This window comes from Elephas maximus, chromosome 10, assembly GCF_024166365.1.
Source record: "Elephas maximus indicus isolate mEleMax1 chromosome 10, mEleMax1 primary haplotype, whole genome shotgun sequence".
Classification (NCBI taxonomy): domain Eukaryota; kingdom Metazoa; phylum Chordata; class Mammalia; order Proboscidea; family Elephantidae; genus Elephas; species Elephas maximus.
In genome coordinates this window covers 35,838,392-35,850,085 of record NC_064828.1, presented here as the reverse complement: position 1 = coordinate 35,850,085, position 11,694 = coordinate 35,838,392, and the positions used below count along the sequence as shown (strand labels likewise).

The window sequence follows — 11,694 nt, the reverse complement described above, 5'->3', positions numbered from 1 at the left end:
GTGCCTCTGCATGGACTCAAACCTCCAGCCTCTGGGTTAGCAGCCAAGAGCATTAACTGTTTGCACCACCCAAGGACTCTTCCTCTTGTGTGGCTGGTGCTTAAAGCCATCAGGGGGAGTTGCATGTGATTCATCCCTCACCATAAGAGGCTTAACCCAACCAATGGGAAGGGAATGTCCCACGCCTGCCCAGCACAAGCACTGGGCTGTGCTAAGTCCCCTATGCTAAGGGAAAGAGAAAGAAGTTAAACTGATCAAGTCAAACCATTTTCTGAGAACTGGCCATGTACCAAGACATGGTGTTGTGCATGAATTAAAGAGAAGGGAAAAGAACATGTGTTAGTGTGTGGGATTTGTTTCTCCTGGGAAAATCCTGGACTTTCTCTCTTCTCACTGTAAGATATCTCATGAACGATCCTCCTACAAACTATCTAAGGCTGCCCTTCTGACATCAGCCCACTCAGCCAGCCAGGCCAGGGAGAAATGGAGAAGCAAACAGATCACTACCCAGAGGATGTGATTTGGGCTGGGGCTATCATTTACTAAGCCTATGTTTTTGATTAAATGATGAGAGGTTTCTTCCCTTACTCAATTTTTCAGTACTTTGAACATATTTGTACAGTTTAAGCATTTTGGGGTTTTTGTTTTTCAATACATGGCTTTAGGGCTATCAAACTAGAACCAGGGCGACACTGCCCCTCTGCCCAATGGCTCCCCAGAAGAGAACGTGGCTGTGTTACTTTGGGTTTATTTTCTCATAGATCATTGCCTCATTAGGCAGGGGTAGCCAGGAAGCTAAGATCTTTGTCAGTTTTTCTGATGGTTTTACTGATGAAAAATCTCTGATTTTCATCTAGCACATGACCTTATCATCTGAAAAGTGCACCATGTCCAGCTGCCTGTTTTCTATCACCAACTCCATCTCTGGGCTCTTGAACAGTCACATTGATCTGTTCTTTGGGCCTTTCTCCTCAAAGGGCCTTTCTGCCATGTCCTGGCAGTGACATATAGCACAGTCACACATGGGTAATTTAGGAAAAGCTCAGTGGTGGGTCTGTATACAAAGTAGGCAGGGTTAAGGGAAACCAATAGGGGATGATGATGCAGCACAGAGCAAACAACAGTGAGAAGCCACACAGTCCCTTAGGCATGAAGGGCCTGGAAAGAAGGCCGAAGCTCTAACCCTCCTGTGGTTGTAGCTGCAGGACAGGAGCTGTGGGCTATGGTAGAGGAAAGAACCATTTCTCATCAGTGGCCTAGCAGGGAGGGATTGTGTGAATAAATTCCAAGGCTTCACCCTCCTCCTGCCCCCCAACTCCTGCCAGCTCCAGCTGAAAGCCCCAGGGAGACTTTCAAAACAGCCAACAAAGCTGGGCATCAGACCTGGGTGGAGGGTGGATCTAAAGTGGTAAATGGAGAATAACCATGCAAAGCCTTTTTCCTCTCTGAGCCCAATCCTTAAGAGAAGCTTCTACAGACTTCTTTGGCCTGTTAAAGACATTTAAACCATGTCTTTGGCCTGAAGTTCTAAAATACCCACCCCCCATTCTATTCACAGTAGGTCCCTCAACTCTTCCTTTTCACGGGCAGAAGAAAAAGGAAAAAGTCACATCCCTTAGATATTCTCAAGCCAGTGCTAAAGTAGTTTTTGTGCAGGAAAGGCAGCAGGCCCACAAGGGATACTACTGTGACTTACTTCCACACGGGATGCAGGAAATGCTACTTGTTAAAGCCAAATCCCTCAAGCGGAAGACCTCTGGTCCTCAGGTGACAGGGGCCATCGAGAAGGTTGGAGTTTTTTAAGAGCCAGAGAGAGGTCTTTTGGTCACTCAGTAACAATTGTCTCCTACAAACAGTAATTTAACCTGGACCTCACCATGCCACTACAGAGAAGGAACACTGACCCATGCCAGGAAACGTAGGGTGACATTCATCAAAGTTCAGCTAACAGCTTCACGAGAACAAAATATTTGACATCTATTCTACCATGTATTTCGCCCTCTTTACTCGGCATTTTATAAACATTTTCTCTGGTTCCTCATTTTGGCCCAAGTGATTTGAGAGAATTGCTGGCCTCAGGTCCTCCCACTCTACTGGAGGGTTGCGACGAGTCAGAATCAGAATCAACTCGAAGGCAGTGGGTTTGGGTTTTTTTGGTTTTTTGTTAGCCCTGGTAGCGTAGTGGTTAAAGCAATCGACTGCTAACCAAAAGGTCTGTGGTTCGATCTGCTTCCACAGAGATTTATAGCCTTGGAAACCCTATGGGGTCACCATGAGTCAGAATTGACTCAACCGCAATGGGTTTGGTTTTTGGGTTATTAATGTAAAGGTTGGTGGTTCACCACAAAAGAAAGACCTGGCAACCTGCTTCCCTAAAGATTACAGCTAAGAAAACCGTACGGAGCAGTTCTGCTCTGTAATACGTGTGGTCGCCATGATAAAAAAAAAAAAAAAAAAAGTGTAGTCGCCATGATACCAACACTAAAACCAAAAAAACTAAACCAGTTGCCATCAAGTCAATTCTAACTCACAGTGACCCCGTAGGACAGAGTAGAACTGCCCCACAGGGTTTCCAAGGCTGTAATCTTTACAGAAGCAGACTGCCACATCTTTCTCCTGCTGATGGGTGTGAACTGTCGATCTTTCAATTAGCAGCCAAGCACTTAACAACTGTGCCACCAGGGCTTCTTATACTAACACTGTTGTTATTAAGCGCCATCGGGTCCGTTCCAACTCATATTGACCCTATAGGACAGAGTAGAACTGCCCCATAGGCTTTCCAAGAAGCAGCTGGTTGATTTGAACTGCTGATCTTTTTGGTTAGCAGCTGAGCTCTCAACCACTATGCCACCAGGGCTCCATACTAACACTAAACCCCCCCCCAAAAAAAAAACTATGGCCAACCTGTTAACAGTTGAGACTTACAGATGCAAACGAGTAGCCTAAGGCAGCAGGTGGGTCTATTGCGTCCTTGAACCCACTCTGTAGTCAATTCCGTTTCCTGAGTCATACTGGGGGAGGTGCTACTGCCATCTAGTGGCTGGAAGTCAGCGATGCTGTTAAACATCCTACCATGCACAGGACAGCCCCCAACAAGAAACATTTATCTAGTTCAAAATGTCAGTTGTGTGAGCCTGAGACACACTGCTTTAAGGTTAGTGCTTTTGTGTTCCTTGAAGAAGACTTTTGTTTTTCCTATTCTTAACTGAGCTAATAGGTGACTGTTTTATCAAAATAATAATAGCAACAATGTATTGGATGATTATAGCTTATGGATAAGTGAAATGAATAATAGCAATGTTAAAACAAAAAAAAAAAGAGGGAGGAATTTTGAATACTCTGTTATAAGGTACCTGCGCTACCCGTGAAGTGGTAAAATGCTATTTGAAGATGAACTTAGATCAGTTGATGTATATTGAAAACTCTAGACCAAACACTATGAATCTAAGAACAGGCTTCACACCTTTCACAAAATTTAACTCAAAATGGATCACAGACTTAAATGTAAAAGGAAAAACTATAAAACTTTTGGAAGATAACATAGGAATCTATGTTCTCTTCTAGTTGTCTTTGAATTCAGGGAAGAGATTCAGGCTGGAGACAGAAATTTGAGATTCATCAGATACTGTTTAAAAACATAAGATCCATACTAGGGAGTAGGCACAAGGACCAAGCCTGCAGCGTTCCCATGTTTAGAAATCAGGAGACAGGCAAAACCAGCAAAGAAGACTGAGGAGTGGCTAATGAGGTAAGAGGTAGGAAGATAGAACAATGTCCTGAAAACCAAAGGAAGAAAGTGTCCCATTGTAAACAAATGCTGCTAAGATGCAGCATACATGGACTGAGAAGAGATCAATGAATTCTACAACGTGGAGGTCACTGACAAAGCTCTTTCAGCAGAATAGGGGAAAGGCAGCGGCCACAATACCTCTAAGATAGAACCTAGGCTTTCTTCAAAGATTTTATTTCCCCTCCAAGAGTTCTTCAATCCCAATAAAATTAAGTCCCTGCTCTGCATACCAGCATTTCATCTAAGAGCTAATACTCCAGCGCTTGCCTCAATTGGAGTTCTGAGAATGGTCCATAAAATTTCCTGGCTATGACTTTCTTCCTCACAATTTGTGCCAAGTATTTGGAGCCTCTCACCTTCACTCCTGTCTTAGGCTGGGTTCTCTAGAGAAGCAAAACCAGGGAAATATGTATATATGTGTATAGAGAGAGAGAGAGAAATTTATATCAAGGAAATGGCTTGCGCAGTTGCAGAGGCTGGAAAGTCCCAAGTCTGTGAGTCAGGTGTCAGGCTGGAGGCTTCTCTTGACTCACATAGCTACACAGGCTGACAAATTCAAGATCGGCAGGTGAGACAGCAGGCTGCTGGCTCAAGTCCCAAGAACCAGTGGTCAGATGATGACAAGCCAAATGCAGAATCCAGAGCAGAGCAAAATCCACTGAGCTTTGCCAGAAAGTCCATATACATTGGATGCAGGCCACACCCCTAAGGAAACTCCTTTTCAACTGATTGGCTGCTCATCAGAGATTTCATTATGGAGGTGATTACGTCATTACATAACGAACAGAGTACATCATAACTGCCAAACCACAGAGAATCAGGGCCTAGCCAAGATGACACACAACCATAACCATCATAACTCCCATGTCACTAGTCACACCCTCAGCCTCACTGTCCCTTCTCACAAGGGGCACAAAGCTCTGGAAGAGTCCCACCTTGCCTCCATGAGGATACTGATATACCTCTGCTGTCTTGAATCTATGGCCTAAGGCATCTGATTCAGGAGAAATCCCCCGCCACCCTCCCCCCGACCCCGCACCTCCACCAGCTCACTGAAAGGAACAACAGAGCAAGGAGAGTAAGAAAGGTGTTATTAATAACAAGGGTATGAAGAGGGAGGGAGTTCCTTTCAGAGCTCCAGCTGTGACTCCACCCCACAGAAGGTCCAGTACTAAGTACATGACTCAGGTATGGGCAGTCAGAACACCCCATAGTTGCCCAGAATGATATTAGATGGACTTTTTCATGTTCACCTTTTCCCGGAGGTCGTAACCCACCAAGAGCTTTATGCAAGGGTTTCAGTCCCAGTCTTGCTTGGGTCCCAGGCATTATCTTCTGTTACCCAAGCTTCTGGATTACTAAGACTCGCAAATAACAACAAGATAGCTCAGTCCCAAGGCATGCTTTGCTTTTGGTCCCTGGGGATTTCTAACTAACTCAGCAATGTATTTATGTGGGGTCTGTTAAATTTTATCCAATGTATTCAGGCATTCTGTACTGGGAGTTTTTTAGGATATATAAGCCGCTGTAACATTTCTCCTACATGTTTTTATCACTCAGCTTGCCATATGTGGAATAGTTTGCAGGGGAGAAACACACATAAGTAAAGAGACCTCTTTGGAGACTATTATGGATTGAATTGTGACCCCTCCCCCAAAAAAACAATATACACATGTCATGGATTGAATTGTGTCCCCGCAAAAGATATGTCAATTTGGTTAGGCCATGATTCCCAATATTGTGAGGTTGTTCTCCATTTTGTGATTTTCTTATATGTTATAAATCATAATGTCTGCCTGAGGTTAAAGAGGATTAGGGTGGGATGTAACACCCTTGCTCAGGTCACATCCCTGATCCAATGTAAAGGGAGTTTCCCTGGGGTGTGGCCTGCACCACCTTTTATCTTATGAGAGAAAACGAAAGGGAAACAAGCAGACAGTTGGGGACCTCATGTCACCAAGAAAGTGCCAGGAGCAGAGCATGTCCTGTGGATCCAGCGTTCCTGCTCGGAGAAGCTCCTAGTCCAGGGGAAGACTGATGACAAGGACCTTCCTCCAAAGCCCACAGAGAGAGAAAGCCTTCCCTGGAGCTGACACTCTGAGTTTGGACTCCTAGCCTACTCAACGGTGAGAAAATAAATTTCTCTTTGTTAAAGCCATCCACTTGTGGTATTTCTGTTGTGGCAGCACTAGATCACTAAGACTACATACATATATGTATATTACATATATATATTATATATATAAAGTGTGTGTGAATCCTAATCCTTATACCTCTGAATGAAATCCCGTTTAGGAATATGGTTTTCTTTGTTATGTTAATAAGGCCATATCAGTGTAGGATGTGTCTTAAACCTAATGGCTTTTAGGATCTAAAAAGAACAGATTAGACAAAGAAAGAAGCAAGCACAAATGGGAGAAAGATAGATGCCATGTGGAGATTGCCAAGAAACTGAAGGATGAGTTACAGAAACTGAGACAAGAATTTTCCCCCAGAGCTGACAGAGAGAAACCCTTACCCTAGAGCTGGTGTCCTGAATTCTGACTTCTAGCTTCCTAAACTGTGAGAAAATAAATTTCTGTTCATCAAAGCCACCTACTTGTGGTATTTCTGATACAACAGCACTAAGAAACTAAGACACAGACTATTGCAAAAAGTTAGGCAAAAGAGAATAATTAAACAAGAGTGGTGGCGGAGACAAAGAGAAATAGATGAATCTGGGAGATATTTAGTAAGCAAACTCAAGGGAGTTTCAGACATCCAAGAAGAGATGTCTAGTAGGAAGTTTTAAATACAAGTCAGGAGCTCAGTGGAGAGATGTCAACTGCATATGAAATTTGAGAACTCTTCCGTGAAAAACTGATAACTGAATTCACAATGCAGATAAGATTGCTTGGGACAAAGTGCAGAATGGGGAGAGAAGAAGATCCTAAGACCCAGCTTTGAGAACTCTAACGTTTTGAGCCGACTGAGAAGGAGCAAGCAAAGGAGACTGAAAAAAGCCAAAAGAAAAAAACCTTTAAGCTAGGAGAAAGATCAGACTGTGGCTTAACTAAGGCCAAAGGAACTTTCTAGAAAAATGACTGAAAAGTAGCCATTGGATTTGGTGACATGTGGGAAATTGGTGATTTTGCAGAGAGGAGAAATGAAAAGTCAGAAAGGGGGTAAACTGGGAAGCAGAAAATGGAGACCACTCTTGAGAAGTTTGGCTGTGAAGACAATAGAAAGGACACTAAGCAGGAGAAAGAAGCGGACTGGAGAAGTAATTTTAAGATGGGGGAAACTTTGAAGTGTTAAATGCTGATAGGAAGGAGCCGGAACAGAGAGAGGAGAAGATAAAATAATTGGCTGAAAAGAAAGAAATCCAAAGAACAGGGGGACGGATTTTCTTGGATTACTGACCCACCAAACCGAACCGACAGCCGGAATTCGGCGGTTTGGACCGCATCGAGTTTTAGATTAAGGGTATTTTCCTGCACTAAGACCTTCCCTCCTCCGCCTCCTATCCGTCTTTCCGTGTCCCATGGCTCTAATCCCACATCGCCCCGCCTCGGTGAAATAAATGCCTTGTGAACATGTAATAAACGTCCTAACCCCATTAATAAACGTCCTAGACAATAAACTCTTCCGGGACACCCGGCAGGGCCGCGCCCATTTCAAGATTTCCCGTCCCCCTAATTTTTTTTATTGGGACGCGCTTCCGGAGACGCATGCGCAAAGAGGTCGTAGACGCGCTCAAGGCAGGAAAAGTTGGGGGGGGGAACTCTAAATCTTGCACAGGCGCGTTAGGTTCTGGTCGCTATGCGGGTGCTTGTGGGTGAGGGAGGCCAGAAAAGGAGTGGGGGTCATGTTTATGGAAGAAAATCTAACCTGAGATGGCGGGCTCGCACTGACTGTCTTGTGCGCAGACAGCTTGGCCTTGGCAACCTAGTCCTAGAAGCCGAATTCCCCTAATCCCTGTGACCTTTGTCACCTCTGCATCGCGGGGAGGGAGGGAGAAAAAAAAAAGTCTGGACTCCGAAGGGGTGGCACCAGAGGAGGGGTCACATGCGGGGATTAAAGGAGCCCCTGGGAGGATAAACAATTCGTGTTTCCCGGCCAGGTGGCGGGACGGGCTTCATTGGAACAGCCCTAGTCCAGCTGCTGAAAGCCCGAGGCCACGAAGTGACGTTGATCTCCCGAAAGCCTGGGCCTGATCGGATCACATGGGTATGTCCAGCCGCAGGACGCAGGGTGGGAAGGGGCGGCTTGGCAGGGCGGAGCCTTGGGGCACTGTGCGCCTTCCCTCACAGGATGAGCTCGCTAGGTCGGGGCTGCCCTGCTGTGATGCCGCTGTCAACCTGGCTGGAGCAAACATCCTCAACCCTCTCCGAAGGTCAGCCGGGTCCTGAAGCTGATATCCTCCAGAGCAGAGGGAGGAGAGGGTCCGTCTCTGAGGAGAGCCTTTGAGCTGTGGGTACTAGAACTCCCAGATAGAGAAACCAAGTTGAAATCTCTCCGTGACAACTTGTCCTCTTACCCCTTCCCACCCACCTACTAGTCTCCTCAGTCAGCTCAGTTGACTTTAGTCCTCACATGTAACTCAGGATGCCCAAGATAAATACGTCTGTTCTCTCTACCGGCGGCATGGGCCATTTCTCTAAGCCACAACACAGTGTTTTATTAGAAATGGCTACTGAACATGCCCTAGGGAAAGAGAGAAAGGCATGTGCATGTATGCATTTTAGTAACTTTTTGTTTCCCGTTTCTCCTGTAGGTGGAATGAAGCCTTCCAAAAGGAGGTTGTCAGCAGCCGTCTGGAGACCACCCAAATGCTGGCAAGCACCATCTCCAAGGCCCCACAACCGCCAAAGACCTGGATCTTAGTCACAGGTGTAGGTATGCCTTAAATCACCAACCTCTTACATTGGGAGTGGGGTGGGGAATGCAGAATGAAGGGGTAGTTCAGTCCTTTTAGTTATATCCAGCCCAGAGCCATGGTCTCCTTCCATAGGCACAACAATTTCCTAGGCCTTCAACAGATGTATGTTTCTCCTGACCTTGTATTTACTTTCACTGAGAAACGGGGGCCCTCAGAGAAAGAGCGGGGGAGTGACCTTCCTCTCAGTGCCAGGGAAAATTCCACCTACTCCAAAGTCCCTTGCTTCTCACACCACAATTCTTCAGGAACAGAGTTCCTGATTGTCGTATTTCACCTTTGGGGCCAAATAACTGAAAACAATTATAATGTATATACCAAACCCATTGCCATCAAGTCAATTCCGACTCATAATGACCCTGTAGGACAGAGTAGAACTGCCCCATGAGGTTTCCAAGGAGTGGCTTGTGGATTCAAACTGCCAATCTTCTGGTTAGCAGTCAAGCTCTTAACCACTGTGTTTTATACATATTACATCATTTAGTTCTCACAACAACCCTATGAGGTAGCTATTGTTATTTTTCCCATTTTAAAGATGTGAAAATCCTGCACAGAGAGGTTAATGACTTGCCTAAGGTCGCAGAGCTAATAAGTAGTGGAGCTGAGATTAAAACTCAGAAGCCTGGCACTCAAGTCTTTGTTCTCAACCACTACACTCTGGCAGCCTCTCAGCTTAGCCCTGCAACCAAAGATAAGCATCCCTCTAGGACAGTTACAGGTCAGTGTCATGGAGAAGTTAAGGGGAAAATATCCATGACTCTGTCTTCCCATGGGGAGACCCTAAGGGCCAAGGGGAGCCTTGACCTCAAAAGGCTAGGCAGGACCAAGAACACCCAGGCAGACGAATGCTGTTTCGCTGGCAGCTTACTACCAGCCCAGCCTGACTGCGGAGTATGATGAGGACAGCCCCGGAGGGGATTTTGACTTTTTCTCCAACCTCATAACCAAATGGGAAGCTGCAGCCAGGCTTCCTGGAGATTACACGCGACAAGTGGTGGTGCGCTCCGGTGAGAACCAGGGGCCTGGGAATCAGACAGGGTTGGGGCATCTTCTCCGGGCTGGGGGGCAGTGGGATCAGGGAAACTGAGGTTACAGAGGGTGAGAGAGTGCCACTGCTTCTGGCCAGCCTTCAGATGGGGGGAGGGTGGGAAGTCCCAAAGGGAGCCACGCGCCTCAGCAGTCACGGAGCTACACTGGCATGGGGAGAGGATGAGGAAGAGTAAACAGAAACAGAGAGGAGCAGTGGGACTGCTTGTAGGCTGAGGAGCCTTCCCCGTACCATCCTTCCTGCCTCCTGTAGGAGTTGTGCTGGGCCGTGGGGGTGGTGCCATTGGCCACATGCTGCTGCCCTTCCGCCTGGGTCTGGGAGGCCCCATCGGCTCAGGCCGCCAATTCTTCCCCTGGATTCATATCAGCGACCTGGCGGGAATCCTGGCCCATGCTCTTGAAGCAAGACACGTGCAGGGAGTCCTGAATGGAGTGGCTCCAGCCCCCACCACCACCAATGCTGAGTTTGCCCAGGCTTTGGGTGCCGCCCTAGGCCGCCCAGCCTTCATCCCCCTTCCCACCACTGTGGTGCAGGCCATCTTTGGGCGAGAGCGTGCCATCATGATGCTGGAGGGCCAGAAGGTGGTCCCACGACGGACATTGGCCACTGGCTACCAGTACTCCTTCCCGAAGCTGGAGTCTGCCTTAAAGGCAGTGGTAGCCTAAGTAGGGAGGCTGATGGCAGGGGCCTGAGGCCATTCCCTCCAACAGTGACTTCCAGGGTAGATACTGTGAATAGGTTCGAGTGTGCCTCTACTTGAACTCTGAAGTCATGCATTCTTAGGGATTCCTTCTCCTACTTCTCTCCCATTGTTTTGTTGCTCCACCCTATTTAATTGAGAGACTGCCCACGGTCTCAAGATTGTAAATCCATGAAGTTAGGACCTCAACCCCTTCCCAAAGAAATTTCCAAGCCTGGTTTCCCTAAGCGTCCCACTCCTGCCTCAGTTCTCCTTTATGCTATATAGGGAATGCTCTGTAGTTCAGGCAATAAAGACAGATTATCTCACTAGCTTTGGCTCATCTCTTTGGCCTAGGTTCTCCCAGAATTTATTTCAAAGAATGTCACCTTAGATTGACTCTTTCCCTTATATGGGGTTTTGGAAGTTGCAATGGACAACATCTCTCCTCACCCATCCCCTTGGTCCCTCAATTGCCACAAGTGTTGGGCACAAATTTGGGGCATGAGGTTGTGATAGACTGGAAGAAACAAATGAAGACGCATTTCCAGTAGATCCGGTGGTCACCCTGCATACCTGTTCATGGACTGCCACCATGATGCTGACAGAGGAAGAGGTGAGGCCAGGTCTAGGAGAGCCTTCAGTCCATGTCACCAAATGGTAAGGAATTGATAAAAAAATCACGTTGGTCCCAATTCATCAAGCTGCAGCAGGACAAAGTCAACATATCCGCCTGTGAAAGCACAGGACTTGCCTCTCAGCTGAATGGGGCCACTTCGGTCAACAGGGGCCCATAGCACAAAAGAGTAGAAGATACCTCTGGCCCACTCATACCCCACCATACTGAAAGTGAATGGGGCAAGGATATAGCACCATTAAATTCAACCCAATGGGGGGCGCGGGGGAAGGCCCAAAAGTTCATCTAGGACCTTTTCCCTTTTTATCTACGCTGTAGGTTTCTGCCACAGCTTGACCAGAAGTAGCCTGCAATTCAGGTCATATTAGCCAGTCTCCTTTCTTCCCAGGGGATTATGGCTATCTTTGAGTCACTGTCACCTCCTTGGCCAGAAACTATCTAACACATCCATCCCCAGCCCAGGTCAATACTGTCTAGTGGTGTAAATCATCAGTCATGGGAGGGAGGGTAGTGGTAGGAGGAGGCGCATGGGACCCAGCGACCCTGTCCACCATCATCCAGCTCCCCATGGTAGTTACTAGAATGAGGGACAGGAGCAATAGCATTCAACACACTGTGCCTC

The 11,694-nt window shown here is 46.9% G+C and overlaps 1 protein-coding gene across 1 annotated transcript; it reads left to right on the top strand.

Annotated features, from left to right (window-relative positions):
- Nucleotides 1-7,547: 7,547 nt before the first annotated feature.
- Nucleotides 7,548-10,970, top strand: SDR39U1 (short chain dehydrogenase/reductase family 39U member 1). The gene is given in 7 exon segments (XM_049898292.1): nucleotides 7,548-7,607; nucleotides 7,893-7,999; nucleotides 8,083-8,167; nucleotides 8,170-8,242; nucleotides 8,547-8,668; nucleotides 9,572-9,715; nucleotides 10,009-10,970. Coding segments are annotated over 7 exon segments (960 nt in total). The 5' UTR covers nucleotides 7,548-7,591; the 3' UTR covers nucleotides 10,422-10,970.
- Nucleotides 10,971-11,694: the final 724 nt, after the last annotated feature.